The 19,946-nt window shown below is 37.3% G+C and overlaps 2 protein-coding genes across 2 annotated transcripts; both read left to right on the top strand.

Annotated features, from left to right (window-relative positions):
* Nucleotides 1-173: 173 nt before the first annotated feature.
* Nucleotides 174-13,344, top strand: LOC111328280 (mitotic spindle assembly checkpoint protein MAD1). Its single transcript, XM_088736696.1, has 19 exons — nt 174-707; nt 862-914; nt 2,044-2,115; nt 2,631-2,712; nt 3,522-3,652; nt 4,966-5,080; nt 5,933-5,994; nt 6,381-6,467; nt 6,728-6,806; nt 8,032-8,097; nt 8,208-8,297; nt 8,780-8,827; nt 9,334-9,390; nt 9,803-9,879; nt 10,722-10,812; nt 11,297-11,522; nt 11,849-11,901; nt 12,079-12,216; nt 12,469-13,344. Exons 1-19 carry the CDS (start codon nt 174-176, stop codon nt 12,631-12,633), a joined length of 2,226 nt encoding a protein of 741 aa, XP_088592822.1. The 3' UTR covers nt 12,634-13,344.
* A 779-nt stretch (nt 13,345-14,123) lies between these two features.
* LOC111328290 (uncharacterized) lies at nt 14,124-19,320 on the top strand. Its single transcript, XM_022932694.2, has 3 exons — nt 14,124-14,357; nt 16,500-16,777; nt 17,170-19,320. Exons 1-3 carry the CDS (start codon nt 14,211-14,213, stop codon nt 17,282-17,284), a joined length of 540 nt encoding a protein of 179 aa, XP_022788429.2. The 5' UTR covers nt 14,124-14,210; the 3' UTR covers nt 17,285-19,320.
* The last annotated feature ends 626 nt before the right edge of the window (nt 19,321-19,946 follow it).

The raw sequence follows: 19,946 nt of genomic DNA, 5'->3' as shown, positions 1-19,946 counted from the left end.
AGTCATTCCCAGACTCACCCAGACTTATAAACTACCAACGTCTGATTGGCTGACTATTTTCAAGATCCAATGTTCTTTCGAGCCCGGTAACCATTCAAAATGGCGGCTGTCGGTTGCTTTATATGAGAGTAAAGTTTGGAGAATTAGTGAAGAAATAGCATACCCTTCAAGTAATGAACTTCCTCAGAACTCCAGATGACAGCACTGCTGTTGTGAAAATCATGGGTGAATTCGATCAGTTTCTGACGAGTGACCCGAGGGGCCGGTTGACTTTTGAAGAACAATCGGATGATGGACATGGAAAAAGTCAGAGGCCGTCTTCCACAAGCTTCGCGAAGAATTTGAATAAATCGTGGAGCCAGGGAAGCCTACTGTCTAAAGAGCGTGTCAAAGATGTGGAGCTCATCAAAAGCCGAAGCAAAATTGCGCATCTAGAAAGTCAAATGAATGTCCTGGAATCGGAAAGAAAACGTGCTAGAATCGAGTTTGAAAGGGAGAATGGAAATGACAAGCTCGAACGGAGAAGACTGGAAGAGAAATACGAAGACCTACAACAAAACATTCAGTATATCGCAGAGCAAGAAAAAAACGCTAAAGATCAATTGAAAGATCTGAAAAAAGAATACGAGACTTACCGGAACAAATCGGAGCAAACGATTCAAAACTTGCAGAGGGAAAAACTGAAACTGTCTGCAGAAAAAGACGAGGTACCTACCTTTGTCAGATCTTCTTAGCTTTATTTTTACTTTCTTTACGTTTGAGTTGTTTGTTTTTTTCTAAAGAATGCAAAGCAGAATTTGACATTGTCACTTGAGTATTGAGACTTGTTGAGTTTAATTCAACTTGTTGATCATTTTTTAGTTGCGAGAGGATTCAAGTAAAAAAGAAATGGAGTTGAAGAATTCCCTTTTCAGGTAACTGTTTAGTGAGAGTATTGGACAGATATCTGAAAAGATTTCCATATAACCCTGTACATTAATTATGCATTCCATTTCATAAAGGCTTAATATAAAGGTTTCTTTGCAACACTCTATGCATAATTAATGTCTGGGGTAATATGGAAATCTTGCCAGATTTTTGGGTCATCCTCGGTGTAAAAACCTGACGGGGTTTTCTTTGTTTCATGAGGTATTGTTTTGCTGTACACTATTGTTTATAATGTTTTGTCTTTGTTTTACGTCAATCGTGAGTGTCACAGGTTTTTACACTGAGGATGAGCCAGATTTTTCGCATGAGACACACCACTCTAAAACAAAGCTTTAGTCCTAAAGGTAATTTGTTTTTGCCATCATAAGTCTTAAAAAGCTTTTTCTGTCAACAGGCCAGTTTTTCTCTTCTTAATAACAACAAAAGAGGTCCTCCTTACCAGCTCTAATCCAAGCAAAAACCATGGTCATATTTTCTTGGATTCCCCATGAAGACTCAGCTTTTTTCTCTGTCTCATGCTGGTGACAAGACAAAAAGTATCTTTCTCTGCATGTATTTCTTTACCAAGCTCAAAATTTACCATCTTTCTTCTTCTATCATTATATTGTATATAAAGTTTAAACAATGGGGAATACCTCTTGTAGCGTATTTCCCAGTTTAAGCTGAGTCATTCTGTGTCATGTGACACACTCAAACTGATAAGTTCCATCAGGAGAAATATTTAATGGGTTGTAATCTCTGTATGTATCTTCTCGCCTCTGTGAAGTTATATCGGTAAAGTCTGTTTGTGAGCCAAGTGGCCCATCATGCCGGGGCTTAACCTCAGTTTCTGTAGCATGAAGCGACTAGGAGTATTTCTACTCCCCCCTGGATGGGATGCTAGTCCATCTTGGGGTTGTCCCTGGCATTACATTTTCCAGTACCCATTTAAACACCTGGGTGAAGAAAGACACTGTGAGAGTAGAGTGTCTTGACCAAGAACACAACATAATGTCCCTGGCCAGGGCTCAAACCTAGAGTCAAATTCACTAACCATGAGGCTTCTGTGCCTCCCATTGTAAAGTTATAGAAATAATATATTTTGTTATGGAGACAGTTGTTTTTGTTATATTTCAGACAGGGAACTGAGCTGGCTGTAATGCAAAATAAACTGGGGGATACAGAGGGTCAGCTTGAAAATGTTAAAAGGTAAATAAAAGTGATCTCCATTTTTACTAGATATTTCATGTATTTTCTGTAGTCGGTGATCGTTTCCTTTATTCTCATGACCTTAATGTGTGATTCAGGGGTGATATTGTAAGGAGATATTAGATGCCAGTCACTCTGAGGCAAGGTTGCACTCTAAGAAAAATTGAAGGGAGCCCAGTGCTCTGAAACTGTGAAATCCAGGGTGCCCAGCATATGCTTTTTATGAAATAGCTAAGATTCCTGCGTCACCCAAGAGCAAAAGTAAGACGTTGGGGGTGACTGGGTGCTGCTAGACCACAGCCCTGCTTAGAGGTCAAAGGGTATTGGAAATGTAGGAATTATTTCTGCAACATCAATGTGGAAGACTTCTGATTTCATGGACAATTCTGAACAATTGGATTTGTGCATTACCTAATATGTATTTATATTTACTATATATATAGTTAGTGGTGTAACTATTATTTCTGTAGTATTGGATATTTATAAATTCTGCTTCATGAATGTTTATTCTGCAGAAGACTTAGTGTGGTGATGACTCAACTGCCAGAGCTGGAACAGCTCAGAGAAAGTTCAAGAACAGCTGAGCATAGGGTCAAGGTAAATTGAAGACATATTTTAGACTTCATCATCTTTTGATGACATGTTGATGCAAATGTATGAAGAGACCTTCCAGAAGAAAAAAAAATTGTCACTTACACTTAACAGGGTTGGTTTGAGTTTTCATTTTTTTGGGCCATGTTGTAAAACAGGGTTCGTATGCATCTTGAAAACCTTGAAAACCTCGAAAATCCTTGAATTTCAGGAGGCCGATTTCAAGGCCTTGAAAGTACTTGAATTTCATTTTGGGTCCTTGATTTTTTATTGAACAACATCAAAAAATATCTGCTTTTGTTTTGCACCCTCGGTAAACCCAAAACATAGATGTTAACAGAAACATTTTTCTTGGTTTTGAGGTAAAATTGTCATTACAAATTAAAAGTCCTTGAAATTTCTAAGTAAGGTCCTGGAAAGTCCTTGAAAAGTCCTTGAATATTTGGCCTGAAAAAGTGTACGAACCCTGTATAAAATCAATGCAGCTGTAATTTTTTTTGAAGCATCTCAGCAGGCCAGAATCTAAAATACTTGAATCTGATTGACTAAACCTGCACCCATTACAGGTCTACCTTTTTATAATATTGTCCATGGACTGGACTAATTTTCTGTGTCATTTAATTGTGACAAAGCAGAAAAAATGAATAGGTTATTCACTATTCAAGATCATTTTGTATGGTAAAAAACTGTGCCATTTGTCTCAAGTATGGTCCTTGGCTTTGGCCTCGGGCTATACTCAAGACCTCAGACGCAGTTTTCTTTTTCCCATATGGACCTCGCACGATAAGTTTAATTGTCAAATTTTTTTTTGTAAGGAATTGGAGCAGAAGTTGTCACGGCAGGATGAAGCTACAGGAATTGCAATGGCAATGCAGACGCAACTTACAAAGTACAGAGAACTGGAAAAAGAAAATGCTAAGTTAAAAGATGAAAATCATTATTACAGGTACATCTTTTTAGTCATGTGTTTCTTGGATACTATCATGGTAACTTTGCTTTGCACATTGATTTTCCTCTTAACTTACAAAAGCCAAAGGTCAGTGTCAAACTTAAATAAAAAGGTACAGTTCAACCTCAAATATTTGGAATAGTTTGGATAATCAAGGGTCTGTATAATCGAGATTGTGAATATTAATGAGGAACAAAAACTGATTTAATTAAGAAAGCAATATTTAATCGTGAAACAAAACATTTACAAATGATTTTGAAAAAAATATAGTCTACATCTTCACTTTCCAAAGAATTTCAGAAGCAAGTATTTCTCTAAGAATTAACAAATGGTAAACACCACAGCGTACATTATTGAGTTATGGATGCATGCGGGAGGTTGCTAAGCACGACAGAAGCGTAAGAGTCATGTGAGGCGATAGCTGAGAGTGACTCTAGCTTCTTGAGTGCTTAGCAAACCTCCCAAGTGAATCCATAACTCAATAGTGTACGCTGTGGTGTTTATCATTTGTTTTATAACATGACATTGATACATTGTAGCTAAAGATTCCCTTTTATTTAACAAATCTAACATGACCAGAAAAAAACAAGCGCCTGCAGAAAAATAGTCTTTGCATTTGCTCACATCACCAGTGTACACCCATGGGCAAATGGGGGATGCCAAATTGACCAATCAGAGCACGCGCTTTACTTTGGTTATGTTATAATTTCTCTTATGTTAGCCTGAGGAATACCATAGGTGTTTTTTTCTTCTATTTGTTTGTAGTATAGTTCAAATGAAAATCTAAACAGGTGTATATTCTTAAGGGGTTTTCTTATGGTATATGTAACGTTTACTATCAAAGTGTTCCCAGTGAATATCATGGTTTATTATTTATAATTATCAATCTGGTCCCAGTTGTTCAAAGGATGGATAATGCTATCTGCAGGATAAATTGCTATCCAGTAGATAGCGCAGTATGTTTTGTTGATGGTTCTCCACTGGATAGTGATTTATCTATTGAATAGCATAATCTGCCCTTTGAATAACTGGGCCCTGTACATAACATTTACACATAGCTAGCCATTTATTATACTCACTATGTGTTTTTTTATGGTACACCATTTTTAATGATTGGCCTTTTAAACCACATTACACTAAAAAGTGCATGTCCTTTTAAATACTTTCAAACTGTCTGCCCATTGACTCTGGCAAAAGGGCTAACACTTAAGATGTCAGCTTAGCAACTCTTTAAAGTGGCCTGTTTGCATTCTCAACTCAGTTGTTAAAAGCAAATTTTATGTGTTTCTTATGTTTACTTGCATTGACAGGGAAATAAATGAAAGTAATCTTCTGTTAAAAGAGAAAGCAGACAGTTTACAAGGAAAGCTGCAGAGGGCAGAGCAAAGAGTTACAGAGTTAACAAGAGTGGAGATTGAAAATGAGGTCTGATTTCCATGTGAAAAGTAGTGTGTGTTTTCATATGTAAAATCATTTAGGTTTTGATGTTCCCTATTTAAATTTCTAGTAGCCTTCTGTAGTGTTCCTCAAACAGGAGAGAAAATAGCATTTGACACTGACTCTGATTCTTATTCACAGTCACTGAGCACTGATCAATCACATAAAAGTTCAAAACATGCTAACAATCCAAAAAAAAAAATCTACAACCTAATTAGGACTGCTATATAATTTGGATATATCAACAAAGTTGAAATGGTAAATTGGCCACCGTAACAATTACAAAAGCTGACGTTTCGAGCGTTAGCCCTTCGTCAGAGCAAATAGAGGAATTGTGGGTTTTGTGTGCTTTTAAAGGCAGAAAATGGAGCTACGTTATTGGTGGGAGCATGGCAACGAGAAAAACACGAATAAATTAGTGGAATGAAAAGCGTTCGTTGATCCCTGTGGGATTTAGACTGCCGGTTTGAAAGATGAGCTTTTGTTCAAGAGTTTTACAGCTTTCCGTGCTACCTAAGTGTAAGGAAAGACTGCAGATTGCCATAATTAGGACTGCTGTTTGTAATTTGTTTTCTAATAGCTTATTGGCTTTTTTTCTTTTAAATCAGAGCACATTCACACTTTATTTTGCTATACATTAAGAATTTTACCTTTTACACAACAACATCAGTACCCATATTCTCCAAAATATGAATAACTCATTGCTTGCGTGATACAGGAAGACCTGTCTAACTGGTCCTCTGGAGTACAAGTACCGTATGACATTTGTACTCGTCTTATGCATTACTTGTACTTTACAGAGTGTAGTTGGATAATAATAATTTGCAATAAATATCTTAGGAGCTTAAAAAGAAAATTCAGAAGTGGGAGACAGAAGATTTGTCTGGGACAAAAAGGCTAAGGTCTGTGAACCATAAATGATTCTTAACAAAGAAATTTATTTGTAATTTGCAGTTGATACAGCTGTGTCACATTGCCTTTTTGTGCAATAAATAATCAGTTGACTAAATTCAAATTAATTTATCATGATGTTAAAAAGGGAAAAATGATAAAGAAAGCAGGAACTTGCTTATGTGTTAAATGTTATTTCACTCTTACCATGGAATTTGTTCCAAAATGTTGATAATTTCATGTTATATTTTTTTATTTAATATGTTTATCTTCTCTGCCTTGATTGCATCTTAAGTGAGGCAACAAGAGCCAGTTAAAAGTCCAATGTTATTTCTGCCATTTGATATTTGAATAGCACGTACAGTGTATTACCTATTAAAGATCCATTTCTCAACAGATCTCCAGCCCAACTTGCACAAGATGTTGCAAATCTTCAAAAGGGCCAAGTGGTGTTATTAGAAACACAAAGTGAGCTGAAATCTAGGTAATCTGAAGCCTGTTATTCTGATTCAACACCAAATTCTCTTAACTCACTGAGAAGGAAATATATGGTCCCCAGAGGGAAGAATTACAAATCAAATAATGGTATTTTTAAAAAGAGTTAGCCTCTATCACACCAGAACTATTTCTCAGCCTGGCTGTGAAGTTAACCCCTGTTTTCAGCAGTCCATGAAGGTTGATTGTTCCTTGTTTTTGTTTTTGTTTTTTTTTTGTTTTTTGCTTTTTGTTTTTTTTTTTCGTCAGTGCACAGATTCATGAGACAGCTTATCACAGAGCAGTACAGGAGTTAGCAGCTGTTAAAAAGGAGTCAGCTGAATTTAAGGTAATTATCAGATTACAAGATGTTGAAGGCACCAGGGAAGGTTTAGAGCAACCTTAAACCAAACCCTCTAGTGATATTTTTCTTGTCTGCTATCACTTCATATATGTAGGTATATATGTATGTATATATTTATGTAGCGGTTATAAATTAATGACAGGAAGATCGTTTCACCGTTACTCTGAGTTTCACGCAGTTTGCACTGGGATCGTCAGACGTAATGGTGAAGCAATCTTCCTGTCATTAATTTATAACTGGTATTGAAACGCTCTGCAACCTGCATTGAGCACTTTTTCATGTATATATACATGTATATGTAAATATTATGAGGCTTTGCATCTGATGGTAGTTAGTGTCAATGTATCCCATCCAGCTGCCTTCATTAACCATCGGCCTTCTGCAATTTAGCATCTCTCATTCAGGGGTTTCATTAAGGGCCAGGCACTGGGCAAATTGATTGGTTGTGAGGACGGCTTTGCCCACCTGATATGACCATCTGGAGGAAAGTTTATCTTATAAAGAAGTTCAGTTCAAAGAGTTTTGCCCGCCTGTGAAAACCAGTTGCCCTCCTGCAAAAAACATTAATGAAACCCCTGTCTCATACATGTACTTTAGGTCACTGAAACTACCATAGGCATGATTGTGTTGAATTTGTTTTTTTACTTCCCTTGATAGACCATTTCACATGCCACCTTTTGAGAGAGTAGCTACAGATTCATCAATCAGGATGCAATTAGGATAAATATTGCCTTTGAACCTCCAGTCATAGCCCCCTTTCCGCAATAGCCGTGTCCCTGCTATGGCAACAGCAGCTGAAATGCGTCCCGACTACTTGGCTACGTTTTTAACCCTTAAACTTCCAAGATCTGATTGTTAATTCTCCCCTCTGGTTGCTGCACATTTCTTCATAAATTAGTTTAGAGAATTTGGTGTTAGATTAAGATAACAACTACCTGATAAGTTTGAGTATTCTCATTACCTGTTTGCTCAATGACGAAGAGATGTTGTAGGAGGAAGTTACATGTAAATCATTTCTGGGAGTTAAACAGCTAACTGGTCTTACCCCAGGCTTTTGAGAATTTTAACCACTTAATATTTGTTTGGAGTATTGAAAACTTGACAAATTTGAATTAAAATGAGATGCACTTAAAATGATCCATAATTCAAGTTTGACTTGACTTTTAATAATTTTTGTCTTTAATTGTGTTTTGTTATTTACAATTACTAGGAGAATGGTGACAGACAAAAAGAAGTGAATCAAAGGCTCCAAAGACGCTTGTTTCTTGTGACAGCTGTAAGTCTTAGCTTGAAAGATGTCTTGACTTGCAGTCACAATATAAAACTTAAAGAATACTTGTCTCTGAAATTTTTCACCTTCTCTTTTTCTTGTAAATGGCACCCTAGGAGCGTGATGGCTGCCGCAGAATTCTTGACACTTATGACAGTAGCTACTCATCAAACTATGATCCTCACGTACACTCCAGATTACAAGAGGTGGGTCGAGGAGGTGCATTTATGTTACAGCTAAAATTCTTGTTGATTAGGATATTGTCTGACATGCAACCATTTGGAGTGTAAATATCGTAAGAGCTGTATGAACATTTTAACTAAGTTTATTCTCAACCAACCACTTAAGGAATGGTCATTTTTTATTGCCTGGGAGGAGTCAGAGAATTTTGGTTGTGTAACGATAAAATTTTCCCAACCCCCCCCCCCCATTGCTCTGTAATGTTCTAATGACCCCCTGTTAAAAATGACTGCTCCCCCGCTGTTCCTCCCGAAAACCATGTGTGACCCCCTAAAATCCTCCAACTCCCCCTTAGTCCTTCTACCCCCCTCCCATACACACAACTTATGCACGCACACACACACACACACACGCACACACACACACAAAATAAATAAATAATGATTAGTCTCTTACCATACGAATTTGTTTGGAATTCAACCATGTTTTGGTTTCCTCCATTTAATAGGCGGAGGCTCGTCTCAAGACGTGCCACGAGCACATCGAAACATTGGAGGTGAGTTTCGCTCAAAAATTATTTTCTGGGTCGTTGTCAACCCAACTATACAAGGTCAGTTAGGTCACAGTGGTGTTTGGTAAAGCAATCCTCCATATATTGCACTTTCATTCCGTGAAATTTCATTCCATTTGAGGCAAGTATCAGATATGCCAACAGGACCGTTTTTTATTTCTAAAAGTTACTGTTTTATTACAGAGAATTAGAAACGTTTTGACGTCAAACAGTTTGATTCAGCTGAACTAAACATCCACACAAAATAATTGGATCAGGAAAGTAGGCCATTACCACCACCTAAGTTTGACTCCATCAATTTCTTCTGGTTGTATTTTTATTTTTTTTATTTGTTGTTGCGGTAGCCCAAGGTGGCACAAGTTTTATTTTGGTACAAAACCATGTTGCCATTCTTAATGCATGAGTAATGGGGGCGGAAGAGCCCTTATCAGAGACTGGTCTAGTTGAAGTTAGTAAATAAGAATCGGATCTATGTGTTTCGTTGCTTTCAGCTTGAAGTGAACCAGAAAGCCGACGAAACAAGCAAGGAAAGACTCAGGGCGAATCAAGTATGCAATTATTAGAAATGCACTGAACGAGTTTTAAAATGAATAACCTGCTCTACAGGCATCACCCCCCCCCTCCCCCTTATTTTCTTTTTATTAATAATTTTTTGTGGTTTTCCAGACGAGTGGAGGAGGAGAAGAGTGACACTCTCTCTCGTGTGTCTCACCCTTTGCAGGCGACTCACCCTTCGCGCTAGCCTCGTGTTCACCTCTATTTGTCTCAAATAAGCAAGAAAACGACGACTGTTCTGTAGGCAAGACAAACTGAGAAGGAAAATTTGCTGTTCTCCCCCGAGGTTTTAACAGATAATTACTCCAACTACATGTCGAACAGACATAAAAACATTTACTACAGCTATGAAAGTATTTTAGGAGAACAATAATTAACAATCTTTTTAATGCAATTTTTATATAGCTTGAGGTTGAAATTTGCGAACTGCGGGACAACGTTGCCAAACAAACGCCAACTAAACCTGCAGACAGTGCATTAAGGTAACGGTTTTTTCCAGTTAATAGATTGTTTTCAAAAAAGGTTTCCCTGTTATGTCCAACGGCTGAGCCTGTTCATTTGTTGATTGGCTTCGTAAACATGAGCCATCCATTTGATCCATGTCAATTAAACTCAAGCCGTCATTTCTCAGCCAATTGAGTTTTAACAGCCACCATGAATGGAGACCCTTGCAGACCCCCCCTGGCCAGATTGTTTTGAAATCTTGGTTTTATCAACTGAGTTGATAATGCAGTAAATGGTTTGAACCCCGGGGTAACATGTGAAGGTGTAGTCTGATCGTCCGGGTGAGTGTAGTCCTGAGAAGAACTGTTGTCGGTGGTAGTGACTGACGTTTCGACAACCTGTGCGGAAGTCATCATCAGAGTCAAGTGAATGATTGTTGTCAGTAGAATGAGTTGATAATGTAAATTGGCCACCGTAAAGAGTTTCAAAGCTGACGTTTCGAGCGTTAGCTCTTTACGTCAGAGCGAATGGTAGTAGAGGTTTATACTTGAACCATTTCACGTGTAATATGCCGCTGGGTTCGATCACCCTCTTTTTTTGATTGGATTGGACTGGACAACGGGAATTATTGTTCAGTCGGCTTAACGAAGATTTCTGGAAAAAATACGAATGCGTGGGAAAAAACTTCTTTATTTCTTAACATTGCGATCAAGGACGTCGCTAATTCCAGACGCCAGCCTCGAGGCACTGGTGAACGGAATCGTCAAGGTTGTGTTCATTGTAATTTTATTTATTATCATGCATGTATTAAAATTCTCAAATGAGAATCTCATAAACTGCGATTAAAAGAGTTACTATTTTCAACAATGTATTCTCACAGGACAGAGTTAGAAAAACTGCAGGCAGAGAATGCCAAGCTACAAGAACAGCTGGAAATTTACGAAATCAACAAAGACCAAATGCACATGCGGGTATGGTCATTTATGAAGATCATTTAGACAGTCAAAGCTCGTTACAATTAGCTCTTCGTCTTAAAAATTTGTGCATAGATCTGTGTTTGGATTAATATCAGTATGTTAGCAATTGCGCACCTACCCGTCCTCCAACCAAGCACACTAAGTCGACTGATAAGTCAGGGGTGGGGGGGGGGGTGCCCTGTTGCTCAGAATAAAACAATGGCGATCGGATCATTTTCATTACTGCAATGAACAAAACATACGACAGAGATTAGTTTTTAAGACAAAAAGGATCTGTAGATGCAGTTCAATTCAGAAGTAACTTGTTCCACAGTTTCCCAGCGCTGAGTGAATGCAGACGAACAAAAGAGCTGTTTGTTATTTGAATAATTTTATGGGATTAACTCCAGAATTGTCTAAAAAGTCGCTTTTTAGGACAGGTAACGCAATTCTCGAGAAATAGGTTCCTGCCCCTTTCACCTGCGCTTTCTTCTTCCAGGGTTATTACGATCCAACCAAAACCAAGATTGTCCACCTATCGATGAATCCATCCAGCGTCGCTAGGCAGCAGCGTGGGGAAGAGCTGGAGAAACTGAAGAAGGAAAACGAATGTCTGAGGAGGAAACTGAAGCTCTTGGAGGAGGGAGGAAGTAGCTCTAATGACACCAGCCTCCTCAGCAAGCTGAGTCCTGAGACTGCACCTAGTGTGGTCAGACAAGTGGAAGGTTAGCCTCGCAATCCCTAGTATGCGTGAAGGCTCTCCAGAGCGCTGCAGTTTGAGCGTGGAAGCAGCGAGAAATGAGCCGAATAAGGACTCTGCAAGCTCGTGTCTCGCGGCCCCACCGCTCGTGCTACAGCGCCTGTGAGAGCAGCCTTACAGGGTAAATAGTTCTTGGTTCTATCATTCATTACTCTTTGGATGCTTGGTAATACTTATCATTGCTCCATATTTAGCACGGTTCTGTTTACAGCTGCTGGTCCCCCTCGAAATTTTTTCATCTTGCTGCTGGCAAAATATGAGCAGGTTAAGATTTTGCTATTTTCTTAACAGATTTCAAAGCACAGTTGTCTTCGGCAGAGATGAAAAATCAACGACTAAAAGAGGTAAAACAAAGTCGTGGCTCGTTGCAATAGTTTAGCTGCAAAGCATGCTAACTTACTTATCAATCATTCTTGCCAGAGAAGTCAGAGAACACTCGCTCTTTAGAACAAACTTGTAACGCAAAGTGTAACTTAATCTTTTCCAACGTGATTACATCTCACGTAACGTTTTATTGTAAGGTTTTCAAGAAGAAGATTCAAGAATTTCGAGAAGCTTGCTATGCCCTGACAGGCTACAAGATTGATGTCATTCGAGACAATCAGTATCGGCTTCAGTCCATGTATGCTGAGAGATCTTCGGACGATCTGTTGTTTGAAGTAAGTTCTACAGTTGGTTAAACTTACGGTATATCAACACAACAGTGAGGAATTTTTGAAAGACATAATTTGAGATATGGACGGCAACTGTGTCGTAACATGATCATGATCACATCCAATGTTTTGGCTTGGTACATCCGTGTTAATTCTTTAAGTTGTTTTTTAGGAAGAAGTGTTTTATCGAAAATTTGATATAACCTGATAACTGTTTCGTGTTTGACCCTGTAGTTTTTTTCCTTTTATTTTTTCCAGAGCAATGTTAAAGGGGAAATGATGTTGCTAGCCACAGATTTTTCTTCTCAGTTAACGGATCAGATATCGACGTATTTGAGCAGATTTAACTCCATCCCAGCCTTCTTGAGTAACATCACACTGGAACTGTTCAACAGACAAACTCAAACTATAGTTATTAACTGATATTTCGTGCCGTCGTGCAGAGTTTGACGTGCGTCACTCGCGTTAAGCAACGGCTTGCGAATCTTGAAAACTTTTGTTTGGTTCGCCTTGCAGAATCCCATGTCAATCTTGTCCATCTGCCTAAGTATGATATTTGTTCTTTCTGGAGTTTTCTGTTTCCTCCCTCCAAGTGTCTGGATAAAATACGTCAATTAACCTGTACAAAAAACAGGGAGCCAATTAAGAAATCGTAGCGCACAATTAATATTCCCAACTTCCCCTTCCCCCTTTGAACGACTACCTCTGTATAACTCCTGTCCCTCGAATGTGAAATTCAGTCGCGATGAGATCCTCAGGACGAGAGCTACTCTTATTGGAGTAGTTTTCAGTTAATATGTTTACTCTCTGTTAACTGAATCCAACTAAATCACAGCCAGAATAAACTAATGCAGTGAGCCAATCAGATGTCGAGGTAAAAGCGTGCACTGGTACCAAGAGCGGGAAAGTGTACATCAACGCTTCGTATTGGCTAAAATTTAATTTTCTCCCACTGGTTAGGTTTGAGCTCCTGGAAATGCAATTCTAAAACAACGCAATCTCCTGAGTAATCTTGTTATATTAGCGTATAAAGCAAATGCTGCATCCTCAAATCATTCCTTTTTGTTATGGTTTCTTATTTTTATTTGTAAATATTGTGTATGACATGTAAATAAAAGTTAACTGTCAATCTCATCAGAATTCAAAGTTGTTACTTACAGTTTTCAAGAGACACGTAGAAGGAAGAGCAGTAAAGATTTTGAACCCTTAACACCTTAACATCATTATGTATATTCTCTATAGTGTTATCCATAGGTTTCCGAAGATGCAGACGAAGAGAATTTGTATTACAATCAGCTCTTATAGTTGGTGGTCATTTCTTTCCTTCTCGTGACCTTTATATTTGATTCAGGGGTGGTATCGCAAGGAGAAATTAGATGCTAGTCGCTCTTGGGGATTTCAGGATTAAGCAACAGTATAGGGTCAAACAAGACGAGAAATCAGGAAACGGAAAACCTTAATTACATAGTCGGTGTTAGGACAAAACACTGTTACCATGAAAGTGGCAGCGTCACAAATCAGGCTTGAATTGAAAGCCAGTATTAGTACAACCTTTCCAAAGAGAAAAAAAGAAAGCTACACAGTTATCAGTCACTTGTTTCCTCCAAGCGACCGGCGATGGCAATAGCATATTTGGGGCTCAACTGCACACGCGGAAAAAGGGACTATTCCGGTGGTTGAAGAAGCATAAATGGTTCCAGAGACATACCAATTAAAGTTTGTCTATTTTGCGTGACATCTTATTGTTGACCGTTTGCGTCGAATGTACTTCCCCTAAGCTTATTCTGAAATGCATCTGTGACACACCCCCTCTACCCAATCGCTCCCCCAGCACACACCATTTTTTCAAGCCGGTGGTCTCTTTCCCGCCACATGGAACCGAGGCTTGTCCAGCGGTTTTCAATGACAGCCCGTCTAAACAAGAATATTTTTTAATTCCTCGATTGCATTGATTGCTCTACCGACATTGTAGGCGGGTAATTGGCGAAAAATTGCCAGTTATGTATTTCCTTTTATCTCAGAATATTCTTCCTGTCGTATTTGCTGTTCTAGCGGTATTGATTTCGTGGTACCTATGGCGGAGAAAGGTAATCGGGCTAAGCTCGAATTCTGGAGAAAAAACACACACAGTGACGGCAGGAAAGAAGGTAAATATTTCAATCATGTTCACTGTCTAAGTTACCGTCTTCTTCATTTTCTTATTAATAAAAAGTTTGTGTGCTCTTCCTTTTTCCCTCTAGCCTTTTTATTTGAATTCTGAATGAATAGCAAATTCTGTCGAAAAATTCTCGATAGCGGCGAATAGCCTTTAAAGGGAGAGCGACGACTGTTTTTCGCATTTGAACGGTCAAGTTTGATAAAGAGGAGATTTTAAGTATTTCAAAAATTTAACATTTGTGTGAAAGAAATTTATCAGCTCAAAACCTACTGTGAAAAATTTTTACAATCTCTTCGTTGTTTACGTCTCTTATCTATTCGTCAAAATTTTTGAGATGAATGAAATAAAAAGATATCCAGCGCACATGCGATTTCAGTTGCTCGAATCAAGCTTTAATTCCACCAGTAACTTTTTCAAAAAGATTTTATTTCCACACTCGTTTACCATGAAGCAGATGTTGTATATATACTTTTTTTAAAAAGAGTATTGTGTGAGGGAATGTCAATCATTTCATTATTGTTATTGTATCCGTTCTCAAATTATTTCATGTCATTGAAATATGAAGATGATTTTGCTAAGTGAACCTTTCTGTCAAACCAAGAGGAAAGAGTACCATATAACCCCATACATTAATTATGCATTCCACTCCTTTGTCTTTCACGACAAAACTTTAAAAACAAAGTCTACTAGTCTGAATGCATAATTAATGTATGGGGTTATATGGTACTCTTGCCAACCAAGAAACTCTTGCATTGTTACTCAAAAAGCAGTAAGCATGTGCAATATTTGCTCTGCTTTGATGCTAAGGCCCAGTTCAGACGCCGATCTTTTCATGAGCCGAACCTAATTCCTTGAATTAAGTACATGAAAAGATCGGCATCTGAATCCAATTTGGAACGGCTATTTCAATTTGGAACGGCTCACCCGTTCTTCCCGCCTGGCTTGGCCGAGAATTTCGCCTGTAGAATGCCATTGGAACGGCTTTAATTCAGTCGCCGCACTTTTCATGTGCTGATCCTAATGCATAAATTGTTGTATGTATTTTGCAAGCAGTTTGACTGGTTTTACTGGAACTGAATTTGGAATGGCCGAAAAGAACGGCGTCTGAATCAGCAGGTGTACTTTTGTTAAATTTGGGTTGGTACAAATTCAAATCGAGTTCGGCTCATGAAAAGTTTGGCGTCTGAACCGTGCCTAAGAGTACAGCTGACCCTCGATTATCCAGCAAATCATGGGGACTGCTTGGACTAGTCTGGATAATAGAGAGCCTGGATAATCGAAAATATGAATATCGAAATTAAAAATAAATCTGAAAAACTCGAAAGAAAATACATATCATTTAAACAATATCATGCAAGAATTCAGGCATATTCTCAAATCTTGTTCAATAAACTGTTAACATTTGTTAAAAGTATTTATGAGAAGGTATTAGGCTGACCAACAATGTTTTACAATGACCTAACTTATGCTTTGGCTGATGGAGAAAAGTGGTTACAGATCTTGAATATGACCAATTAATATTCATTTTAAAAATTGAATCAGAGAAGCAAGTCAAGATAAGCAAAAAATCTGGATAATTTAGGTCTTGATAATCGAGCTTCCACTATAATACAGTTCCTCTAGAAAGCATGCCTTTTATCATGACATTTAACACTATTACTTTCAAAGTAAAGATTTTTAGAATTTTAAAATAATGAATATGCTGTTTAAAGCTCTGTGGGATTTAATTGTTAGATTTCTGTTTAGTACAAGTTTCTTAAGAGGAAAGAACTTAGAAAAATGATTTTAATTCAACTGTTTGTCCCTCAGGTTTGATATGTCATCTAAACTAGCATTATACTGCAAGACTCCCTTGGGAAACTGACTAAAACTATTGTCTAAGGGAGTCATTTTCCAAAGAAGTTGTGGTGCTGTGTCAGTAGGGGTTATTTCAAGATAATTTGGTTTTATCAACTGAATTGATAATATGAAGCAGATCTTTTGAGGGCTAGCCCTTCCCCATTCACTCTTTTGAAGGGTTAATGCTTACGAAGTCAGCTGTAGAAACTCTCTATGGTGGGAAATTTATATCTTCAACTCAGTCAATAAAACCAAAATATCTGAAGCTATGTCTTTCCCGATGGAAATATAGGATGAAGATGACGAGGTGACAGTTGAGGAAGCCACAAAGTTTCTGCAAGGAGCAGGAATTATAAAGGCAAGAGATATCCATTACCTTAGTGAAGATGAAAAAGAGAAGATTTCTAGAGAGTCTAGTGAACCCGTCTCAGAGAATCAAGAAAAGAAAAAGGTGAAAGAAATGACAATGGCAGATGCTTCCAACATCCAGACTTACTACAAGTCAAGTCGATTGGGTATCAAAGATATTGAAAACCAAATGACTGAAGAGGAATTGGATCAAGAAAAAGAGTGAGTGACAAAATAGACTTTAGGGGCTGACCACTTAACTTTTGAGGGGGGGAGGGGTGGGTGCTTTGAAAAAATTTCCTGCAAGCGCTTGTTGGAAGAAAAAAAGTGCATGTAGCCCAAATTTAATAGAAAAAATGTACCAAAAATTTGGAAACAAATATCCTGCACAGCAGATTGCTAGAAAAAAAATTTCTTGATGACCAGAAATCACCCACCCCCCCCTCAAAAGTTAAATGGTCGTTCCCTTAAGTGCTTTTATTATAAACCAAAAAAGTTGCAACCCATTACCAACAGACTTCACTCTGTGATTGGTAAAGTTAGCTTCCATTATCCTCACAACTAATTAAATGCAAAGAATAACCAGCTTTTTCCTTTTCTTCGTATTCCTAAAGGATGCGAAGGAAACAGCTGGAAGAGATTTTCAAGTTACTTGAGACTGATAGGGACAAGTATGGTGTGACAACAATGGATGATCTTCAAGCACAGATGAAGTTGTACTCGAGATAGTACTCTTACTATTAACTTAATGTTTTGTGTAAAAAGATCAGGATAACTCAAGTATTTGTTGTCATTTTGAAGTCACCAGTTTGAAAAAATAATTTATTTTCAGGTTTGACTTAATTGCATCAACTGTAGACTAAGTATATTTTCTGTTTTCTTGTTTTATTTATAAAATTGTCTTTTTTTATTATTATTATTATTTTTGGAACAAAAAGGCAGTTTGAAACATGTTCATTTTAAAAATGCTGAACTGTGAAGGTAGAACTTTAAATAAACATAATTGAAAATTTCTGCTCTTCATGGAAATCATCCTGTTGTAGCTATTTCTTTCAATGGTTTATTGGTTCAACAAATAGTTGAGCTCTATTCTGAATTTTTAAGTCATATTTAAGTATTTCTTGTAGAGGGTAACTGACCATTGGAAAAAATCTTGGCATGAAATTTCAGGTATCAAACTTTTTTCACTCAATATTTTGTATTTCATCATACCCTATTTATTTAACATACTGTAAGAAGTAACTTTTCTAAAAGCTGCAACTCATATCATGACTGTTTTCATGGAATTGGTAGTGTTCCTAAAATGTTTCATACCTCTACCATCATTAGGTAATTTGAGCCTAAGTTCTTCTCTTTATAAATATTCAACTGGTGGTCCAGTTTCAGTAATAACTCCATTTGGGAGCATTCACAAAATGACCACTAGGTTCATTTGGCTATTTCTGGAACCTTACCTTCTTTGTTCAATAGGGACTTTAAGCAAACCACGACGGCAATGGCAACAAGAACGTGGAAAAACAATAGGTCTAATTGGCAGAACAATAGCCCAGCACGTGCATTTTAAAACTTTGTACATTTCTTGGCCGTCCTTTGCAAAACAACGTGAAATCACAAAAATTTGTGTCGTCTGCAAAGCGAAACCACAGTGGCAAATTATTTTAATTTACATTTGGAACTCAACGCTACTTTTTTTGAGTTTGAGGTCTGGTGCCCTATGATACGGTAAACTCATGCAGCCATTTTGGAAATTATAATTAAAAGTAGAAACTCATTTTTTAATCGACGTCTTCCATGGCATTTGCCGTCGACTGCTTAAACTCCCTGATGTGGCACTTAAAGCCATACCCCTTCACAGGCATTTATTGTGGCTGAGACCCTTTATAAATGATACTTTGTTTATAACTAAATGAGGTACCACAGGCATCCCAACAGATGATATCAGCTGTCCAAAGTGACTCTACCTGGTATTTGGTTTTCTAGGGGGTAGTTTAGCAGCCAAAGGTCAAGTGAAGTGTAAGCTACTAAAACATATACATGATCAAACTTAACTTTATTGTTCTTTATCCTGTCAGAGTTTTGTAAAATAGAAAGTGTCTATTACATTTATGCAATATTTAAAGTAATATTTTGATGTTACACTTGCTTTGCAAGCTTTGTTCTGAAATATGTTGTATAAGAGAGATTTTTCTTGTGATGAGATTTGTCAATTTCCATAGAAAAATATCAATGGGCGATAAAAAAATAGTACTATTTGTCCCAAATTAATTCACTGTTTTCCACATATTTTAGAATACCATGATTGTTAGTCAATTAGGTATTCTAAAATATGTGAAAAACAGTGAATTAATTTTGGACCAATAGTACTTTTAGAAGTTTTTATCCCAGAATTAAGAATGAAAGATATTTAAGAAACTGATCAGCCTGATTCCCAATTGATAGCTATGCAAAATACATAGGAAGAATTCCATCCCATCACTGAAATTCAGGATTCGTTACACAAGTTTTGCAACCCCCTAGAAAAATTAAAAGCACCTTTGCTGATGGCAAAGGATTTGTACTGTAGTGAGAAATGCTTGTTCAAGTTCATAAATTTCAGGTATCAACATTCATTTTTGACTTGATGAAAACTGTTTTCTATTTTACTGAAGCGACCTTATGCTTTTAGATTAGGTTTTAACAGTTTCATTTAAGGTGTTATGCTGAATTTAAAACTGTCATAAACACTATTTGTTATTGTTAACCATTAAATCTTTATCTGAAACCAATTTATGCTTCAGTATTGTTTTGCATATTTCAGTTGATTAGAATAATGAAAGAGAGTCTAGTTCGTAATTTATCAATTTTGATGAGAGCTAAAATAGTTCAAGACAAATTACTCAGGTCACGTTTACTTTAACTCAGAGAGAAATATTTTTGCTTACCCCACTTTGGCTTGGGTACAGATGTCTTTTAATTCCTTTTCGTTGTAAATGAATTATGCAGCTTTTAAGAAGCGGTTTTTAAGCAAAACAAGTTAGGGCAAGAGTACCATATAACACCATACATTAACTATGCATTCAGACTGGTAGACCTTGTTTGTAAAGTTTTGTCGTGAAAAACAAAGAAGTGGAATGCATAATTAATGTATGGGGTTATATGGTACTCTTTCCCAAGTTAGCTGAAACTGAGCATTTAAATGAATACATGGGAGAATCGCTTCAGCATTGAAAAGTAATAACAAAACAAGGAAATGAAAGAACCGCCTTCAGCGATACTATCGTGTTGTTTACTTTCTTGTGATCCTTCATATTCAGGTGTACAGTTAGTCAACTTTAAAAACCGTATATTATAGTAAACTACGCTATTTATGTTTCAAGATTTCGCCATAAATTTTGAGTAGACTCAGATTGTT

Source organism: Stylophora pistillata, chromosome 10, assembly GCF_964205215.1.
Source record: "Stylophora pistillata chromosome 10, jaStyPist1.2, whole genome shotgun sequence".
Classification (NCBI taxonomy): Eukaryota; Metazoa; Cnidaria; class Anthozoa; order Scleractinia; family Pocilloporidae; genus Stylophora; species Stylophora pistillata.
The sequence above is the reverse complement of the archived record's forward strand: the minus strand, read 5'-3'. Positions and strand labels throughout refer to the sequence as shown.

Excerpts from the sequence above, each read along its gene's own strand:
- LOC111328280 (XM_088736696.1), top strand. The coding sequence starts at position 174 with ATGAACTTCCTCAGAACTCCAGATGACAGCACTGCTGTTGTGAAAATC. Across the intron at positions 2,713-3,521 it reads CAGCTGAGCATAGGGTCAAG|GAATTGGAGCAGAAGTTGTC; the intron begins GTAAATTGAAGA and ends TTTTTTTGTAAG. Across the intron at positions 10,813-11,296 it reads AAGACCAAATGCACATGCGG|GGTTATTACGATCCAACCAA; the intron begins GTATGGTCATTT and ends TTCTTCTTCCAG.
- LOC111328290 (XM_022932694.2), top strand. The coding sequence starts at position 14,211 with ATGTATTTCCTTTTATCTCAGAATATTCTTCCTGTCGTATTTGCTGTT. Across the intron at positions 14,358-16,499 it reads CAGTGACGGCAGGAAAGAAG|GATGAAGATGACGAGGTGAC; the intron begins GTAAATATTTCA and ends ATGGAAATATAG. Across the intron at positions 16,778-17,169 it reads GAATTGGATCAAGAAAAAGA|GATGCGAAGGAAACAGCTGG; the intron begins GTGAGTGACAAA and ends GTATTCCTAAAG.